The sequence below is a fragment of the Trifolium pratense genome, linkage group LG6 (assembly GCF_020283565.1).
Source record: "Trifolium pratense cultivar HEN17-A07 linkage group LG6, ARS_RC_1.1, whole genome shotgun sequence".
NCBI classification, from domain to species: domain Eukaryota; kingdom Viridiplantae; phylum Streptophyta; class Magnoliopsida; order Fabales; family Fabaceae; genus Trifolium; species Trifolium pratense.
The window spans coordinates 5,558,925-5,581,277 of NC_060064.1; the positions used below are offsets into that span (position 1 = coordinate 5,558,925).

At 30.2% G+C, this 22,353-nt stretch overlaps 3 protein-coding genes across 3 annotated transcripts; all 3 read left to right on the forward strand.

Moving 5' to 3' along the window:
• The first annotated feature begins 4,360 nt into the window (after positions 1 to 4,360).
• LOC123889188 lies at positions 4,361 to 5,233 on the forward strand. The gene has a single exon (XM_045938410.1). It carries the CDS (start codon positions 4,361 to 4,363, stop codon positions 5,231 to 5,233), a length of 873 nt encoding a protein of 290 aa, XP_045794366.1.
• A 4,357-nt stretch (positions 5,234 to 9,590) lies between these two features.
• LOC123889189 (NDR1/HIN1-like protein 6) lies at positions 9,591 to 18,609 on the forward strand. The gene is made up of 2 exons (XM_045938411.1): positions 9,591 to 10,157; positions 18,497 to 18,609. Exons 1-2 carry the CDS (start codon positions 9,671 to 9,673, stop codon positions 18,607 to 18,609), a joined length of 600 nt encoding a protein of 199 aa, XP_045794367.1. The 5' UTR covers positions 9,591 to 9,670.
• A 2,934-nt stretch (positions 18,610 to 21,543) lies between these two features.
• LOC123889190 (NDR1/HIN1-like protein 6) lies at positions 21,544 to 22,143 on the forward strand. Its single transcript, XM_045938412.1, has one exon. It carries the CDS (start codon positions 21,544 to 21,546, stop codon positions 22,141 to 22,143), a length of 600 nt encoding a protein of 199 aa, XP_045794368.1.
• Positions 22,144 to 22,353: the final 210 nt, after the last annotated feature.

Below are 22,353 nucleotides of genomic sequence, written 5' to 3' on the forward strand. Positions count from 1 at the left end.
CTTAATTCAATTTTTTTCTAGTAGTGAATGTATTTGGTCTGAATTTTGAATGAAATATATTTAATGTTTGGAATCTTTTTTCTTACATTTCATTTATTTATTCAAGGTCAAATATTATTAAATTCATTTATAATTATATTAAATAATAAAAATATGATTAATATTAATATTACTTCAAATTCAAATGTACTTATATAAAATTTCACATCTTTGAAGGAAAAAGTCATCTCAAATTTAAATGTATTTGATCTAAATTTTGTACGAAATACATTTGACTTTTGGAAATATTTTTTTGCTTATATTTCATATTTTATTCAAATACATTTAATTTTTGACAAATTTTAATCTCATAGTTATTAATAATAAAATAATAATAATAATGTCCTCTTCCAAGTTTTTTTTTTAAAAAAATTAAATATAAAAAAAAAAGTTATCACAAAAGTAAAATGTATTTGGTACAAAATTTAATCAAATACATTTGAATTTTGGAATCTCATTTTACTTATATTTGATTTTAAATGGAGTGTTAATCAAATATATAAGTTGCATTCGATTATTATCCATTGTTAACTCAATATTAAGAATGTAATCGGGCTTTTTTACCCAAGGCCATATATAACCCATATATGGATATCGGGCTAACCCATTTGGCTTCGGGCCAGCCCATTATAACTTAATTTTGTCAGATACCGAAAGTTCGGCTACCGGCTTTTAGAGAGCAAGGGAGAATGACATTGGACTAATCCATCGGGCTTCGGGTGGCCCATTGAGCTGACATCCCTAATAATAATATTTTTTATTTTTTTTACGTTTACATCCCTAATAATAACCTAACATCAAATACCGATCGCATGCTTATGGTAAATCAATCTAAACCGTTGGATAGAGGTCAATTAACTTACAGAGATCATCAACTAATTCCATCAAATGCATTTCCAAAAGGCTAAACCTAGCTGTCACATTGTTGAAAATAATTCTCATTTCCTTTCTTTATTTGTCTAAATTTTGTTTACAACAAATTCAACCACATTAGTAGCTGGACAAAATTCATCATAACCAAATCATCATTTAAATATAAAAACACAACCTACGAATCCTAGTATTATTAGTTTTAACAAAAACATCCTAGATTGTCAAAAAAAACATCCTAGGATTTCGCTATTCTCAATTTTTCCTACCTCATCCTTCAATTTCAAGAAACACAACACAATTTTATTTTCTTATTCTACAAAACAAAATTACATGGCCAATGTTGAACCTCAAAACGAGAGAAATCACGTTTACGGGTTTTCAACATTGCCACAATCAGAAACCGAAGCAAATCAAGAAGATGAACCATTACCAATTTCCACAAGCCCAATAAGGGCCAGAATTTCCGACAATAATTATCATCATTCGGATGAAATCCTCAACATTAGCACACATACATGTGAAAAAATTCAAGACCTTCTTGGCCTAACAATATTATTATTACTAATTTCTTTACCTCTTTATAGACATTTAGGATCACCAAAACAAGATCCAATTCCACCAATTTTCATTCTAAATTCAATGTACATTTCAAATTTCACCGTAGGAACAAAAGGATTAGCCGCCACGTGGGATGCGAAATTCACAATACAAAATATAAATGTGTCATCTATATATTTTAGAACCATTGATTTCACAATATTTTATAAACAAAATCCAGAAGATGCTCTTTCAGTTGTTTCTTCATATCCATTTTATTTGGATGAAGGTGAGTTTATGAAGTTGCATTTGAAGTTTAAGACTATGGAAACAGCTCAATGGGAAAATGATCAAGATCAACCATTCGTGGAGAATAAATTGGTGGAGGAAATAGGAAAAGATAGAGATAAAAATAATGGTTCATTGAGTTTTGGAATGCAAATGAAAGTGAAAGCTATTTATTATGGTGAAACATGGGTTTCTGATGTTATTATGAGTCCTTATTGTGAAGATTTGATGGTTCAGTTTTTGCCTAATAAGGAAAGTTCTGGAAGGTTGGTTAATCCTGATAGGAATTTCTCTGTTCCTATACAATGGAAGCCATTGCCTTTCTTTTGAAAGTTTATTGATATATATATGTATGCTTCTTCAATGGCATTGATGTAGTTTACTCAAATTAATAAAGTATTTTTGAATTTTTAGCCCCATGTATAAGCTTGTGACAAAAAAGTTGTTTTTGTGATTTTTAATCCCTTTTTAATATAATAACTAGCAATTGCTCATAGATAAGGTTTCTGACACGACAAAATCTTCTCTGCAACTGGGTAAAATCTCTAATGTAGTGAAATCTTATTGTGTTTTGCGGAGAGCACCTCTCAATTTGAAAATGAACCGCAGAGGGAGCAGTTAACATCCCCACCATTCACACTTTATCGTTATGTATTTTTATTTTATTGTTTAATAAAGGGACAAGATCACACATGAGGGAAAATTTATGGGAGAGGATGTGCTCTCGTGTTTTGCGTGACTCATCTCAGGAGTCGGCCAGACATTTGTATGTGACATGTGATTTATCTTTTTTAAGTATGATTTATGTTTTTTAATGGTTTGACGAAGTGTTACAACAAATATAATGAAAACTATAACATGACTCGTTATCTTTCAAAAAATAATTATTTTATTTTTTTAGAAGAAAAACCCTTAAAAAATAGGGGGTTGAAGCCCCAATCTATAGTCGACACAAAAAATTACTGACACAATAGGGTTAACGTGAAAGAAATGTTGTTCTAATAAAGGGGGTCTATAATTAAGGGGTTTGGTATGGACAAAAATAAGAAGCCTCAATACGTATTTGATATCGATACTTGTCTGATACACGTATAATAATACATAAAAATTATAATAATACACGTCAAATTTATAATAATACATAAAAATTACATAAGCTGTTTGCATAAACTCAAAATTAAAATAATCCAAACGGGTCCTTAGTCCTATAATAATGTGGACCAAAAAGGCCATCTCAAATATATTATGAGAGGTCAATCTAACGAGGTCCAATTATAAAGAACATGAGGTCCATCTAAGATAGAGTAATAGCTTTTTTTTTTTGACGAAGAGAGAGAGTAATAGCTATTAAGAGTATATATAGAAAAATTGCTTGTTAAAAAAAAAAAGAGTATATATAGAAAAATAACATTATATCTTTTATTGATATCGTAAGTAATTTATAATTTGAGACAAATTTTTTTTCTTCTAATCGACTTATAATTTTTTATCGAAGATTTATTTTTAAGAGTGAGATTGAAAAATTAGTACTAATTGGAGAATTTAAGAGTGAGATTGTATGTATAAAGAATAAACGTTTATTTTTCTACAAAAAAAATAAAAATAAAAATAAACGTTTATTATCTTTAAACTATTGAATAAATTTAAAAGTCACCGTATTTTATTTATCTTCTTCGTTTTTTTTTTTTATAAGGAAAAATTGAATTATAAGGAGTACAAGGGTTACTCAACCCTTACAATTCTGATAGCAACCATTACATGCTAATAATGCATTTTAATGGATCCTTACACCAATCTGAAAAAATACAAGAAGACTTACTAGCTATTTTACCTATAAACCAAAACCATGAAATATAAATAATCTTGTCTTCTAAGGCTTTCCAATTAATAGCTTCTCCTCTAAAAACCACATTGTTACGCGCATGCCATATACACTAAGTAGTGGCCAACCAAATAACGTGACGAGCTTTTTCGTACTTCTTATTATTCAATAAAGCTCCAAAAGAGGAAAAATGTTTCCACCCGTCATCAAAAGAGATGAAATCCACATTCATCCATTTAAAAATCCGCTTCCACAACTTTTGAGAAAAAGAGCAATTAAAGAGCACATGAGGTAATCCATATTCTTCGATTTGTTTAGACTCACACACTTTATAAATAAAAAAATGAAATAAAAAATCTTAACCCCTACAAAAGTTAAACTATGGTAATTACCAATTAAACTAGATTTGCATAAAGGTTACCCTATTTATCTATATTATCAAATTTCAAATTTACAAAAATGCAAACCCATCCACATGCATAACTTTACAAAATTAGAGAATAGGAAAGAGCCGGCCAGCTAGAAATATGCCAAAATTAATAGACATGTTAAGAGGATAAGGAATAGCTAAACCTTGTCCATTACCTTTAATTACATTTAACCAAATATATTAAGAGACAGAAAGATACAATAAATAAATGTTGGAGAACGCTAGATATAGAGAAGTTTTGTTTAAGAGAATCTAACTCCTTATTGGATTCTAATTAAGAACAAAAAATAAGAACAAACCTATTGCTATAATTCTCCCTCCTCTCTCTCCCTCAAAATTATCATTGGGAGAGAGAACCTAAAAAAATCATCATGGGTAGCGATAGCAGCGATAGCGATTCATCAAACCATGGAAAATCACATAAAAAAAATAAATCAAAAGATAAATCATCCACATCTGCATCACCAGCGCCACCACCGGTGGCCGCACCCCACATGATGTATTATCAATCGAGCCCTGGTTACCCGGGCCAACCACCCTATCAAGGTTACCCACCACCACCACATGGATACCCCCCATACCCGCCACAAGGATACAATAATTACCCCGGTCAAATACATGCGCCATACTATAACGCCACACCCTATCATGACGGCGGTGCAGCCTTCATTCGTGGTTTCATAATGTGTTCATGTTTTATATTCACCGGCTTCTTTGTCTCGACTCTTATCATTGCATTAATGTTACATCCTCAATTACCCGAATACAGGGTTAATTCTTTATCCGTAACAAATTTCAACACAAATCCAACCTTAACCGGTGATTGGAACATTAGCATCACGGTTCAAAATCCAAACGACAGATTAAAAGGTTATTTTCGTGAGTTTAAGGTCGATATTGTGCATGATACAAATGAGATAGCAATGAGTGTTGTGCCTAATTTTGAATTGGAAAAACAAGAACAAAAACAAATGGAAATTAGAACCTCATCTACCAATGGTGCAATAGCTGTATCATTTCAAAAATGGGATTTGGATGAAATAAGTAAAGAAAGATCAAGTGGTTCTGTTATGGTTGGTGTGAGAATTGCTTCTATGACTGAATTTAGGTCTCCATCATTGACTACAAGAAGTACAGGTATGTTGGCTAGTTGTTTAGGGTTAAAGGTTGTGTTTCAAGGTTCTACTGGTAATGGTATGTTGGATAATAAGGGTATCCCTGTCAATTGCACAATTTACGTGTGAAGAAAGAAAGAAAGAAAGAAAAAACTATGCATTCATTTGTGTTATATATATTTAACTATTAATCATTTTACTTTTTGTTGTTTTAATGTGGAAAAAATAGTAGATGTTGTTATTTTTTATGTTTAGATTTTTTAGAGTATAATTAATTGAAACTAAACTTATCTTCAAAGTTCAAACCTGTAATTTTTAGGCTATCTAATTTATGTAAGTTCATGGTTTTTTATATACATGCATGTCAAATAACAAAAGTTATTTAAGGTTTTATGATGAATATTGAGAACAAGTTAATTAATTAAAAATTCTTTATAATAATTTTTTTTCTTTTCAAAATGAGAAGTATAATATTATACATACGAAAAATAAGAAAAAGTTCATAATACAAATGAGTACTAGAAATATACACAACCAGAAATCCATCACAAAAATAAAAGAATTAATAACTATTAGTTACAAAGAAGAAAAAAAAAAACTAATTGTGGCAGTATTAGAGGTATATGCTTTGATTTTTATCTGCCGCCAAATGCATCTTGCGCTTGTTAAGTCAATCACCATAGACTAGTTGGGATCTCTTTAATAGAACATAGAGAAGATTGTTTTTCAATATGGCAAATCATATCTGACATAACGATCATGCTAACACATGTCCTTAAGGTATATATTAAGATTTTTAAAGATAAAAATTTTACATTATTTAACGTACATGGACATATTAGTTCTAAGAAAATTATAAGTTAGCATTTTTCATAACATATATTATACTAAGAAATATTATACTACATTTGATTTTTTTATCGTATATATATGGACACATGTTAGCATTTCTCATAACATAATTTTTATTTTGAATGACTATTTTTTTTGGGAAAATTGTACGTGAGAAGAATTGGGAAGAAATTAATTGTGGATTTCATTTTAACCTTTTTGGTAGGTTTTCCGCAATATATAGAAAATGTTTTGCAATTTTTTTTGTCGATAGTTTAGTGGCTAAAAATTTCATTTTTAAAATGAATAAATTGAGTGTCCGAGATTCGAACCTCAACCCTGCATACAGGGCCGGTCCCGAGTATTTGGAGGCCCTATTTGAAAATTTAAAATGGATCTTTAATAAAAATATAATTTTTTTAAAAAGTCATTCTCTATTTAAATTGTAAATAACATAAGGCAAATGCTAAATAGTGCCCCCGGGGCACTCTTTAAGCCTTTAAATAGTAAGTTTTTTATAGAATTTTTATCGGAATGCGTAAAGTCAACGCATTGGAAATTGTAGTGTTTAACTTTTTGAATAAAAAGTTTCTTTAAATGGAATGCTTAAAGAGTGCCCCTGGGGCACTCGTTAGCAAGACCCCATAACATAAAAAATAGTCATCGTAGTAAATAACATCTAAAAGCGACATATTTTAATCAATGACATTAAAATACATCATTATCAACTTTACATTTTGTTGGGAGTAAAAAACTTTCTTGTAATGTTGCTTCTTTTTTTACAATCAACCGCAAGTTATTTATAAAATTAAGAGTGTGTTTATTAAATATTTTTAGTAGTAACAAAGTCATTAATTTTTTTTACATATATAAATTTTTTAATAGACCGATATAAACAATTAGAGACCCTGAATGTTTGAGGCCATGTGCGGTGGCTCACCTTGCACACCCACAAGGCCGGCCCTGCCTGCATATAAAATACAATATCCCTATCAACTGAATCAAATTCATGGGAACGTTTTGCATTTCTATTTATACCCCTCAACTTCTTTATCAATCTACAGAAAAATAATACAAGATGTTTATGTAGATTGCACTTTGTATTTTTTTTACTCCCTCCGATTTTATATATAAGATTTTTTTTTTTAGATTCATTGTAAAATTGATGAATATGAACTATTTGATTGTCTAGATTCATTAATTTTAGAATGAATCTAATAAACAAAGTTTTTCTTATATATAGTATCGGATGGAGTATCACATGCATTAGCTTATCCAAATATAGAAAAATCTCATTTGAATACGCTTTTCTGAAAAAGTCTGATTACTTAATTAAAAGAAAACATATACAAAGAGCAAGTAACATTAAAATTTACCATTTTTAGTCACAAAAAATAAAATAAACCATTCAAAAAGGAAATAGTAAAATTACCTTAAATTATACCATTTCAATTTATGTTCCTATTGACATTTCAATAAAGAAGCAAAATTTCTATATACTTTTTTTTGACAATAGCAAAATTTCTATATACTACTCCGTCGAAAACTGACAGTTTGCACCTTAGTTCTTAAGCAATCGAAAGTAATTACCATGGTCAACATGATACATTAATTATAAACTTTGATTAAAATAAACTTCTTTAATAAATAAGGTAACAAATATCATGAATGATACATATAGTAGAACTCGACCTTACCGTATTTAGATCTCACATAAAATTCGAATGATTAGTTTCTATAGCTGTATATAGAGATACACGGTTTCCACCACAAAAAAGAAAGAATCCGACCTTACAAATATTTTAGTATATTTTTTTTAATCAGATTTAACACCAAATAAAGCCTTGGTAAATAATCTGTCAAAATAAAAAACGGTATGAAACTACATCTTTAAACTTTCTCTTGTTGGTATGACTAATACTATGAATAAATTAAGTGAACACAAAATTGGTACATCTCCCAAATATATATTACTAGTATAACTTACCCGTGCTATCGTCCGGGTTAATGTTCTATGAAAAATATAGATCATTTTTTTTCACACATGAAAAATATGGATTATTAAAATTTTAATATTGTGATTTTTTAATTATTTGTAAAATTAATTTTATATTTAATGTAATAGTTTATTTAAATATGATAAAAGATCCAAATTTTGGAGATTTTAAGGAGAAATGACATAATGGAGAGTGATACTCCACTCCCCGTTCCCAACTCACATGTTCATATATTTGTTCTTTTATTTTCATAAAAAAAATGTCATTATGCAAAAACTAATCTAACGGTTAATATATTTGTTCTTAATCGTCATCTCTCTCCTTTAGACATTTGTTTTCTTCAGGAGTATTTTATCTCATCTCCCCGTGTGAAAAAATTTCACATTTGAGAAGCAAAATGAGGCGATTTTAATTTTAATATTATTTATTTAAAAGTAATGAACAGTAGAATTGTTTGTCATTTGCTTGACACAAAAAAAAAATTATATAACTTTTTTAAGCATATCTCATTTGTTAATGTGCAAATTTTAAAAAATGTATCTATTTGTTTTTATTTTTATTTTTTTATTTTACAGTAATGTATGGAGAATAAAAATAAAGTAATACATGATATTATTGCTTTTAATTCTTTTTTTATATATATAAAATCATTATTACTTTCCCTGCTTTCAATTGATATCGTATTTTTTATATAATAAAATCTACAAATGTATGTCTCACCCCGTGTAAGTTATTTTTTGCTTAATATCTCCATGTAGGTTATTTTATTTTATCAATACCCCCGTACTTTAATATTTTGTTTGGTACAAATCACTATGTATTTTTTTTTATTAGAAAAACCACGTTAAGGTAAACCATAATTAATAGAATAATAAAATGAAATAGAAAAATAATTTATGAAGTCAATTACTTCATTCATTTTATATTTCAGACAATGACACTTTTTTCTCAATTCCACATTTTTCCAATTCATTCTATAGTATAGTCATTCGAGGAGTTTCTATTATTTTATCAGTGTATTTGTTAAATAGGTGCATTAAATACGATTTATAAACAATAATTGAGAAATGATTGAATTTCCAAATTAGCCAAAGATTCTAAGTAAAATGATATCATCATGTATCAGAGAAATTGCAAAGGCCTTCATAGTTAGCCACATAGGAATTAGAGAAATATTAGAATGCCACATAAGATATGGATCAATGAAATGGTGCCACATAGGAATAAGACTATGAGAGAGAAACTCCTAAACATATAAATAATAGATTCTCTCACTTCCATAATAATAATAACAATCACACTTAAAAAAAATTATAATTGTATGTATAAATAAAATTATTGACATTAACCAATCATTAATTGGTTCAGTGGTGATTGTCGCTGAACTTGGTAGAGAGGATCGCGGTATTTCCACTTCATGCGTAGGTTTTCAATAACTTGTCATTTCATCTACTATACATAAAAATAAAACTATTATCTACTAATAAGAAATAATTCAAAAAAGAAAAGAATTAACAAGAAAAAATTAATAACTTTACCAAAAAAGAATAAAATTAATAAAATAACATATCAATTTTTCTTAATCTGGATGAAATGGTCATAATCAGTAGTATTTAATCCCTGTTTATCTTCCTTTGCCATTGTCCATTGCATTGCATCAAAGAGTGCTTTGTTTTACACTTCAACCTTGCTCTGTTTTCCTATTTCACCCTCTTAGCACCCCGCCATCTAGCACAACATGTACCAGCCAGACCAGCGCCCTGCCATGAACACCATCCTCTGCCGCATCCTCTCTATCTTAACTGCCATCGTAATAATCCTCGGTGTCATCATCTTGATCGTCTATTTCGTCTTCAAACCCCGTTACCCAGAGATCCGAGTCGATTCAGCCGAACTCACCTCACTCAATTTCACCGGCAACTACCTCACCGCTAAATGGGACATCAAATTCATCGTCTCAAATCCGAACAAAAAACTCGACATCACCTACAACCTCATTTCCTCCGGTGTGTTTTACGGCAAAGATAAAAACCAATTCGGGAACATAGCAACCACTAAACTTCAACCCTTTTACCAACCAAAAAAGAGCAAGACATTGTTTCCTGTCCATTTCGAGACTTACAATATGTACGTCGGTAATGTTGTTGCTAATGGCATTATCGACGGACGGCTTCGTGGATCATTGAAATTTGGTGTGGTGTTTAATGCTATTATCAAGCGTACAGGTTGGTTTCATCCTAAGGATAGTTTGTTGAAGGTTTCATGCAGTCCTATGTACTTTGTACCTTCGACCAACACTGCTGTTTGGGTCTTACAACGTCCTGTAAAATGTGACTAGATATGATGTATTTGGAGAAATTACTCTTATTTATCTAAATCTAATAGTCGCTACAATTGCGATCAATTGTAGTACCATACTCTTTTTAGATATGATTTTTGGATCTCTATTTTGTATTCATCTTGATCAATTAAATCTTCTTCGATCATCTTTTTAATGTTTTTTATTTTACGTTGATCTCAACTATTTATATACCGATTAATATCATTGATTTGATTGTATAAACTGAAATAAGTGGTTGAGATTGTATCAAATCGAAAGAGTATAATTTTTTTCTTTGTTATGTTTGGCACCGTTGTACAAACCTATTGATGAATCGACTTATTAAATTTTAATTTTATATTTAACTATTGTTTGTATGTAATATAATTTTACCTAAATACAATATGAACAATTAGAAAAACTTTAAACTATTTTTTGGACATCAACATAATTATTTATAAATTTATTGGTATCTTTTAAAAGAAAAATAAAATGTGTGGTAACAATTGTATATAAGATCTACGTTGAAAACTTGAACTCACAAATCTTTAATACTAAACCACTTAATCGATATGGGTACCAATGCCTACAAATTTGTATAATAGTTTCTAGGAATTTATCGTAATTTCTTCTATTGATTGTTTTTTATTTCTTTTTCAATTCAATAAGTGATTTACACACAATTTTAGGTTTCATTTGAGTTTTTCCTTTGTGATTTATAAGTTTGTCCCGCCTTAGTGCGGAGTTGTTTGTCATCCCGTCTTCGTACGGTGTTTGTCCCGTCTTCGTATGGTGTATGTTTTGTTTAAATTTGCTGATTTGTTTCCATCCAAAATCAGAGTAGATTCAATGATTTTAGAGCCGTCAACGTTGCAGATCCGGAGACATTACTATTCCGGACACTTGGATTTTATTATATCAATTGTAGGCTTTGTCATATTTGTAGACATTGAGCCGTTTTATGCTATTAATTCAGATGTTGTGTGCTTGTTCACAGATTCATTATTTTTAGTTTTTAGCGAATTTGAATATGTAATGATTTCGATTGATGTACTCTGTCAATTTAAATAAATGAATATTATTTTTTTCGTTAAAAAAAAAAAACTTATGAGAATGGCTCCCCATTCATAATAAAATATAATAATTATGAGAATGGCTCCCCATTATTTTGCCATATCATATCAAGAAAGTGGGGTGGAGTGGGGTGATGTGGCGGAAAACATGGTTGGTATTGGTTGACAGTGTAAAATTATTTTACACCGTCGGTGCATATCAATTAAATCCTTAATAATTTGTGTAAATCTTAGTTATTAAGAAATCAAAATAAATTTTGCCATAAAAAGAAAAAATAAATCAAATAAAATAAAATATAAACAGCAATGATACAATATTTTCTACACAATTAATCGTTTCACACAGTTATGTTATAGGTATGAAATTGTTTAAGAAAAAATAATTGGTAAGAAAGAAAAGTGCTTTCTTCGGTTTCCAAATAATAAAATTTTATTTTTAGAAAAGTTATGTTTTATTTTAAGAAATATAGTTTATTTAAAATATCACACTTTCTTTTAATAAAGGTTTATTTTGACCAAAATTTAATCATTTCATTAAAAAAAAAGCAAAATTTCATTATTTATAAGTATTATATTAATTTTCAAAAAATTTCATAAAAATTAAAAAATATCAAATATTCACTATTATAAATAAGAAAAATTAAGAAAAAAAATCAATGTTATTTTTATAATTTACAATGGAGTCAGTTAAATTTGTCCTTGTAAGTTTATATGCATGAGTTGGTGTTCGAATCCCGGACATCTCACTTATCTATCTTAAAGGTAAAATTTCTGATCACTAGACTCCTTTCGGAGGGAAGCCGTAAAGTGTCCCAGCAACAAGGAAAGTCAGCTTTCTAGAAAGAAAAAAAATTTACCGACAATTTTAGTCAATATTATATAATTATTATACTTTTTTAAATAATAAGAAATACTTTTTCTTTTAAAAACCATTCACTCAGTTATTTATTGATAGAATGAAAACCTAGGCGATAAGACTTAGCTCGTAGTCCACTCCAAACAGTCAACACCAACGCCATCAATTTTGGCTCGTGGAGTTGCTTTTTAGATTATGATGGGCCGTTCACTTTTGATTCAAGATCGCGAGTTAGAGTCCAGGTGTATCTTCATGGGTCGGGTTGATGGTTTTCATTGGTGGCTTGGAGACTGCGGAGTATATTCTAAGAATGGGATTAGAAGTACCTCTATTAGGCCGTGTTTGTTTTTAGCTTTATTCAATGGTGATCCGCTTATATACGGCATCATTTTTTTGTAGTTTCGCTTTCCCCGGTCTTTGTTCGTCTTGTGCAGAGACCAGTTATTATTAATATATATTTTGCCGTTCAAAAAAAAAGTCTGGTGGCAATTTCACCCTTAAGGTGGATGACCGAAGTTCGAACTTCAATCCCTAGATATATAATGCAATATCCCTGTCAATTGACCTAAGTTTACGGGACCTCTCAGTTATTAATTTAAAGAGGATATATTCGGTTAAAAATAATAATTAAAGAGGCTATAAAAAATTTCTGGATATTTGACCAAAAAAAATCTCTAGGTATAAATGAATTCTTTGTGTAGGTTCATGATTAATTAAGGTGTATTAATCAATTCAATTAAGAAAACACGTAAATTTTAATTATTTAATCCTCTGTTTCTCTTCCTTAATCCCCTGTATTTGCATCACAACGTTTCTCTCTCATTTTGTTCATTGCATTGCATCAAAGAGTGCTTTGTTTTCCTCTTTTCAACTTTGCTCTGTTTTCCAACTTCACCCTCTTAGCACCCCGCTATCTAGCACAACATGTACCAACCAGACCAGCGCCCCGCCATGAACACTATCCTCTGCCGCATCCTCTCTATCTTAACGGCCATCGTAATAACCCTCGGTGTCATCATCTTGATCGTATATTTCGTCTTCAAACCCCGTTACCCAGAGATCCGAGTCGATTCAGCCGAACTCACCTCACTCAATTTCACCGGCAACTACCTCACCGCTAAATGGGACATCAAATTCATCGTCTCAAATCCAAACAAAAAACTCGACATCACATACAACCTCATTTCCTCCGGTGTGTTTTACGGCAAAGATAAAAACCAATTCGGAAACATAGCAACCACTAAACTTCAACCGTTTTACCAACCAAAAAAGAGCAAGACATTGTTTCCTGTCCATTTCGAGACTTACAATACGTATGTCGGTAATGTTGTTGCTAATGGCATCACCGACGGACGGATTCGTGGATCAGTGAAATTTGGTGTGGTGTTTAATGCTATTATCAAGCGTACAGGTTGGTTTCATCCTAAGGATAGTGTGTTGAAGGTTTCATGCAGTCCTATGAACTTTGTACCTTCGACCAACACTGCTGTTTGGGTTTTACAACGTCATGTAAAATGTGACTAGATATGATGTATTTGGAGAAATTAATCTTATTTATCTAAATCTAATAGTCGCTACAATTGTAGTACCATACTCAAGTTGTTTTCGATATGATATTTGAATCTCTATTTTGTATGCCTCTCAATCAATTAAATCTTCGGAATTTTAATGTATCGATGTACAAACCTATTGATGTATCGACTTATTAAATTATGATGATTAATTTTATATTTAACTATTGTTTGTATGAAATATAATTTTACTTAACCTTTTCTTTTTAATTTTAAAGATTTAAGCTACTTTCTCAAATTATTTGAGTTTTTTGTAATAACAATTGGAGAAATTTAGTCCTAAATATCAATTACCTGTGTAGTTGTGAGAAGATAAATACAATATGAACAATTAGAAACACTGTAAACTAGTTTTTGGTAATCAACATAATTATTTATAAATTTATTGGTATCTTTTAAAAGAAAAATAAAATGTGTGGTAACAATTGTATAAAAGATCTATGTTGAAAACTTGAACTCACAAATCTTTAATACTAAACCACTTAATCAATATGGGTACCAATTTTAGGGACTTCTGGCTTGTCTTACGATCAATTAGAAGTTGGATATAGTACTACACGCTTATATGTGGAATTACTAGGTTATGTTTATGTCGCCAGTTTTTGAATTTTTTTTTTTTTTAATATAATATAAAGAGATATAAGCAAAGGATGCGGATGAAACCTGCTTGGTCCCCGATGTTTAGATGCTCTTCGCCTTATAAAAAAAATGGATACCAATGCCTACAAATTTGTATAACAGTTTCTAAGATTTTATCGTAATTTCTTCTATTATTTTCATTATATGTTTTTTTACAAATTTATTTTCATTATAGTTAAATCATTAAATTATTTATAGGTATGTCAGGTACTTTTTTTTATGGATATCAAAGAATATATTTTTTTATCAAGTGGTCTAATGGTTAGAAATTTCACCCTTATAAAATACAATAAATAAATAGAGTGTTCGAAATTCGAATTCTGACTCCTGCATATAAAATGTGATGTTGCCGCTAAGTTCATGGATATCAAAGAATTCATTGATTGTTTTTTTTATTTCTTTTTCAATAAGTGATTTACACATAATTTTAGGTTTTATTTGAGTTTTTCCTTTGTGATTTATACGTTTGTCCCGCCTTAGTACGGAGTTGTTTGTTATACTGTCTTCGTACGATGCTTGTTTTGTTTAAATTTGCAGATTGTTTCAATCCAAAATCAAAGCAGATCCAATAATTTTATAGCCGTCAACGTTGCAGATCCGGAGAAGTGACTATTCCGGACACTTGGGTTTTAGTATATCAATTGTAGGCTTTGTCATATTTGTAGACATTGAGCCGTTTTATGCTATTAACTCGAATGTTGTGAGCTTTCTCAGATTCATCATTTTTAGTTTTTAGCGAATTTGAATATGTAATAATTTCGATTGATGTACTCTGACAATTTGAACCCTCTTCTCATCGCGCCACGCTGGGATCTCATCGTGGGTACGATGGTTGCGCTGTTTATTACGTTTTTGCCTTTTTTTGCTGTTTTTTCCACTTTTCTTGCTTCTGGGCCAAATAACTTCACTTTTCCAGGTATTTGCTTACTTCTGGTCTTCAATTGCTATTAAAACTACCCGTATTTACTACTAAAAACATAATATAATTGACTGTCATCCGGTATCTTTATGGGTCGGGTTGATGGTTTTCTTTCGTGGCTTGGAGACTGCGGAGTATCTTCTAAGAATGGGATTAGAAGTACCTCTATTAGGCCGTGTTTGTTTTTAGCTTTATTCATTGGTGACCCGCTTGTATCCAACACCATTGTTTTATAATTCCACTTTTCCCGGTCTTTGCTCGTCTTGTGCAGAGACCAGTTATTATTAATATATATTTTGCCGTTAAAAAAAAAGAAAGCCTAGTGGCAATTTCACCCTTAAGGTGGATGACCGAAGTTCGAACTTCAATCCCTAGATATATAATGCAATATCCCTGTCAATAAGTTCACAGGACCTCTCAGTTATTAAATTAAAGAGGATATACTCGGTTAAAAATAATAATTAAAGAGACTATAAAAAATTTCTGAATATATGAACAAAAAAATAATCTCTAGGTATAAATGAATTCTTTGTGTAGGTTCCTGATTAATTAAGGTATTAATCAAATTCAATTAAGAAAACACGCAAATTTTAATTATTTATTCCTCTTTAATATAATTTCAATAATATTTAATTATTATAATTTTTTAAATAATAAGAATACTTTTTTCTTTTAAAAACCATTCACTCAGTTTTTTTTTGTTTTTTTTTATCAAGTAGCCTAGTGGCAATTTCCCCTTTAAGGTGGATGACCGAAGTTCGAACATCAATCCCTAGATATATGATGCAATATCCATATCAATTGAGCTAAGTTCACCGGACCTCTTAGTTATTAATTTAATTAAAAAGGATATATTCAGTTAAAAATAATAAATAAAGAGACTATAAAAAAATTTCTGGATATTTGAAAAAAAAAATCTCTAGGTATAAATGAATTCTTTGTGTAGGTTCCATTAATTAAGGTATATTAATCAATTCAATTAAGAAAACACGCAAATTTCAACTACTTATTCCCCTGTTTCTCTTCCTTCATCATTGTGCATTGCATTGCATCACTTCAACCTTGCTCTGTTTTCCCACTTCACCCTCTTAGCACCCCCATCTACCACAACATGTACCAGCCAAACCAGCGCCCCGCCATGAACACTATCCTATGCCGCATCCTCTCTATCTTAACGGCCATCGTAATAATCCTCGGTGTCATCATCTTGATCGTATATTTCGTCTTCAAACCCCGTTACCCAGAGATCCGAGTCGATTCAGCCGAACTCACCTCACTCAATTTCACCGGCAACTACCTCTCCGCTAAATGGGACATCAAATTCATCGTCTCAAATCCGAACAAAAAACTCGACATCACGTACAACCTCATTTCCTCCGGTGTGTTTTACGGCAAAGATAAAAACCAATTTGGGAACATAGCAACCACTAAACTTCAACCCTTTTACCAACCAAAAAAGAGCAAGACATTGTTTCCTGTCCATTTCGAGACTTACAATACATACGTCGGTAATGTTGTTGCTAATGGCATTACCGACGGACGGATTCGTGGATCAGTGAAATTTGGTGTGGTGTTTAATGCGGGAGATTCTATGGTACATTCCTTTTTTGGACTGTTTTGGTGCAGTCCTTTTTTTTAACCAATAGAATTCATTTTAATTCTTACATCAGCGCAAGTCTATGGTAATCCTTTTTTTAAACAAACTTTTATTTATTGCATATGAGTCCCCCATCAAGTAAATATTCATTTAGAAATTACAAACAAAAATAATAATTTATTTCAATTAAAAAAAAATCATGCCTAAAAAAAACCATCAATATGTCAATTAAAAATAAAATCATACTTAAATCCCCAAATAATATATGTGATAACATCCATTTTCTTTCTAACATCAAGAAAACCCTAAATCCCAAATTAAAAAACCATCTCAATATCTGTATCACAAATTTAAGCTCAAATTCCATGTTCTTGTCAAATTTCATCTATGCTATCACTTCGTACCAAAATCAGTGTTTTTATTTATTTTTTTTTTTTTGTAGAAACAGTATTTTTATATTTTATTTTATAAAAAAGTGAAGTTATTTATTATTTTATAATAACCGAACTATACATCTAGTTTGTTAAAAAAAAAAGATTAATGTGAAAATTGTTGAGTAATTATAGGAGATAATCACTCAACTATTAAATATACAGATAATCACAACAAAAAATTAATATTAAACATTTGGGGCTTGATTTACATTAAATTATTATCATTATTATTGATTATTACTTAAAGCTTAAAACGAAACAACAGATTTCAAACGAAATAAGGGGCACCACCAATTTTCTCATTGATGACCAGCTATTAATATTCATTTCTCTTTTGTAACAAAAAATAAAAAACCATTCAGATTAAAAATAAAAAAACTATTAATATTAAAAAAAAAATTGATTTTACCAATCCATTAAGAATATTTTATTTTACCAATTCATTAAGCATATCATCTCGCAATACAATTTGTAACTAATAATGAGACAAATTTTTGAAAATAAACTACAAAGTTCAACTAAATAATTTGCATGAAATAAGCCTGCAAAATTTAATCACGATGTAACAGACCATAGCAGATTTCATCTGAAATACTCAACGTTGATTAGCAGATTTCATCACTTGTTGTAACAGACCATAGCATGAATTTGAATTTTTCCCAACACTCATTCCATATATTGGGTATACGGGTGGTACGTGCATTCATACATTGGAGAGAATTGTCTGTTTGTGCTTGTAACATCCACAAGTGATTTTGAGAACTGAGAATTTTCAATTTTAGTGATTTTGAGACTTAGAGATGAAAGGAAGTGATGATGAAGAGAGGTTTCAATTTCTTTTTCTTTTTTTTTTTTTGATATCGTATAAAGCCAAAGTAACTGACTTTGTTTCTTTTTTTTTTTTTCAATCACAATTAAAATAAAAAATAATTTAAATATTGGGGTAGTTTTATAACTTTTAATATAATAGAGACTTAGTTGAAATATTATTTGATATAAAGATACATGGTAGGTACCATATAAGTGGTTTGTACCATATAATTAAAAATTAGTCAATACTTCATTCTCATTGGTCAGATTAAGACTGCACCAAAACAGTCCAAATAAGGGTTGCACCATAGAATTTTCCGTTTAATGCTATTATTAAGCGTACAGGTTGGTTTCATCCTAAGGATAGTTTGTTGAAGGTTTCATGCAATCCTATGAACTTTGTACCTTCGACCAACACTGCTGTTTGGGTCTTACAACGTCCTTTAAAATGTGACTAGATATGATATATTTGGAGAAATTAATCTTTTTTATCTAAATTTAATAGTCGCTACAATTGTAGTACCATACTCAAGTTGTTTTAGATATGATATTTGAATCTCTATTTTGTATACATCTCGATCAATTAAATCTTCGGAATTTTAATGTTTTTTATTTTACGTTGATCGCAACTATTTATCTATCAATTAATATCAGTGATTTGATTGTATATAATAAACTGAAATAAATGGCTGAGATTGTATCAACATTATTCTACTTGTGAAGATGATTCAAACTTATTCTGTTACACGGTGTAACAAATCGAGAGAATATAATTTTTATAGGTATGTCAGGTACTTTTTTTTTTATGGGTATCAAAGAATATATTTTTTTATCAAGTGGTATAATGTTTAGAAATTTCACCTTTATAAAAGACGGTAAATAAATAGAGTGTTCGAAATTCGAATTCCGACTCCTACATATAAAATGTGATGTTTTCGCTAAGTGATTTACACATAATTTTAGGTTTTATTTGAGTTTTTCCTTTGTGATTTATCGGTTTGTCCCGCCTTAGTGCGGAGTTGTTTGTTATCCCGTCTTCGTACGGTGTTTGTCCCATCTTCGTACGATGTTTGTTTTGTTTAAATTTGCAGATTTATTTCAATCAAAAATCAGAGCAGATTCAATGATTTTAGAGCTGTCAACGTTGCAGATCCGGAGACATGAATATTCCGGACACTTGGATTTTATTATATCAATTGTAGGCTTTGTCATATTTGTAGACATTGAGCCATTTTATGCTAATAACTCGAATGATGTGAGCTTGTTCGCAGATTCATCATTTTTAGTTTTTAGCGAATTTAAATATGTAATGATTTCGATTGATGCACTCTGTCAATTTGAATGAATGAATATCATTTTTTTCGTAAAAAAAAAAAAAAAAAACTTATGAGAATGAGCTTCCCATTCATAATAAAATATAATAATTATATACTATTTGAACCAATTTTTATTTTTTATTTTTTTATAACGTATTTGAACCAAGTTATTGTATTTATGTTTAATGATTTGTGTAAATCTTAGTTATTAAGAAATCAAAATAAATTTTGTCATAAAAAGAAAAAATAAATCAAAATAAATATAAAAAGCAATGATACAATATTTTCTACACAATTAATCGTTTCACACTGTTATAGGTATGAAATTGTTTAAGCAAAAATAATTGGTAAGAAAGAAAAGTGCTTTCTTTAGTTTCCAAATAATAAAATTTTATTTTGAGAAAAGTTATGTTTTATTTTAAGAAATATAGTTTCATACACATTTATTTAAAACTAGTAAAAACACTGAGCTTTCGCACGGGTCGTAACGTTACGATGATATTTTTTTAAGTTATAGTTTGGTAATCAAAATTTGTTGTAATTATAAATATTTAAATTGAAAGAAACAATTATATATAGAACATATTTATATATCAGTTAGAATTTACCACGTATAAAATAGTTTTTTAAAATTTTTATTAGTTAAAACTTGTTTCACATATGATAATTATTTTGAATTTTTTATCAGTGATAATTTATCACGTATATGATAGTTAAAATTTATATATCAGTTAGAATTTATCCCGTGTAAAATAATTTTTTTGGAAATTTTTATTAGTAAGAACTTGTCTCACATATGATAATTATTTTGAATTTTTTTTATCAGTGATAATTTATCCTATATATTATAGTTAAAATTTATATATCAGTTACAATTTATCCCGTGTAAAAGAGGAGAGAAGAGGAAATAAGAAGTAAGCGATGATGTTGGGTGAGAGATTGAGTAATATAAAAATATGTTTCATTTGAAATTTGAATATCATAGTTTGCTTCTGACGGTCGGCTCTGCAAGTGCACAGAATCGCTACCAAGTAATAAAGTGATAAGTTGATGGGTCAGGTTAATGGTTTTCTTTGGTGGCTTGGAGACTGCGGAGTATCTTCTAAGAATGGGATTAGAAGTACCTCAATTAGGCCGTGTTTGTTTTTAACTTTATTCATTGGTGATCCGCTTATATACGGCACCATTGTTTTGTAGTTCCGCTTTTCCCGAACTTTGCCCGTCTTGTGCAGAGACCAGTTATTATTAATATATATTTTGCCGTTAAAAAAAAAAAAAAAAAACCTAGTGGCAATTTCACCCTTAAGGTGGATGACCGAAGTTCGAACTTCAATCCCTAGATATATAATGCAATATCCCTGTCAATTGACCTAAGTTCACGGAACCTCTCGGTTATTAAATTAAGGCTTAATTACACATTTGGTCCCTTACGTTTATTTTAGGTTTCAATTTGGTCCCTTACGTTTAAAAAGAATCAATTTGGTCCCTTACGTTTCCATTATGTTTCAATTTAGTCCTTTCCGTTAGTTTTGTCACTAACACCGTTTGAATTATACACGTGTCACTGTGTCAAAGTGTCCACGTGTCAGTCCACATATGCAAATTGACTGCCACATGTGACAAAATTGACGGAAAGGACTAAATTGAAACCTAATGGAAACGTAAGGGACCAAATTGATACTTTTTAAACGTAAGAGGCCAAATTGAAACTTAAAATAAACGTAAGGGACCAAATGTGTAGTTAAGCCTTAAACTAAAGAGGATATATTCGGTTAAAAATAATAATTAAAGAGACTATAAAAAATTTCTGGATATTTTACCAAAAAAACATCTCTAGGTATAAATGAATTCTTTGTGTAGGTTCCTGATTAATTAAGGTGTATTAATCAAATTCAATTAAGAAAACACGCAAATTTTAATTATTTATTCCTCTGTTTCTCTCCCCAGTATTTGTATCACAACGTTTCTCTCTCATTTTGTCCATCGCATTGCATCAAAGAGTGCTTTGTTTTCCACTTTTCAACTTTGCTCTGTTTTCCTACTTCACCCTCTTAGCACCCCGCCATCTAGCACAACATGTACCAACCAGACCAGCGCCCCGCCATGAACACTATCCTATGCCGCATCCTCTCTATCTTAACGGTCATCGTAATAATCCTCGGTGTCATAATCTTGATCGTATATTTCGTCTTCAAACCCCGTTACCCAGAGATCCGAGTCGATTCAGCCGAACTCACCTCACTCAATTTCACCGGAAACTACCTCACCGCTAAATGGGACATCAAATTCATCGTCTCAAATCCGAATAAAAAACTCGACATCACATACAACCTCATTTCTTCCGGTGTGTTTTACGGCAAAGATAAAAACCAATTCGGGAACATAGCAACCACTAAACTCCAACCCTTTTACCAACCAAAAAAGAGCAAGACATTGTTTCCTGTCCATTTCGAGACTTACAATACGTACGTCGGTAATGTTGTTGCAAATGGCATTACTGACGGACGGCTTCGTGGATCATTGAAATTTGGTGTGGTGTTTAATGCTATTATCAAGCGTACAGGTTGGTTTCATCCTAAGGATAGTTTGTTGAAGGTTTCATGCAATCCTATGAACTTTGTACCTTCGACCAACACTGCTGTTTGGGTTTTACAACGTCCCGTAAAATGTGACTAGATATGATATATTTGGAGAAATTAATTTTTTTTTTATCTAAATCTAATAGTCGCTACAACTGTAGTACCATAGTCAAGTTGTTTTAGATATGATATTTGAATCTTTATTTTGTATACATCTCGATCAATTAAATCTTCGGAATTTTAATGTTTTTTATTTTACGTTGATCTCAACTATTTATCTATCGATTAATATCATTGATTTGATTGT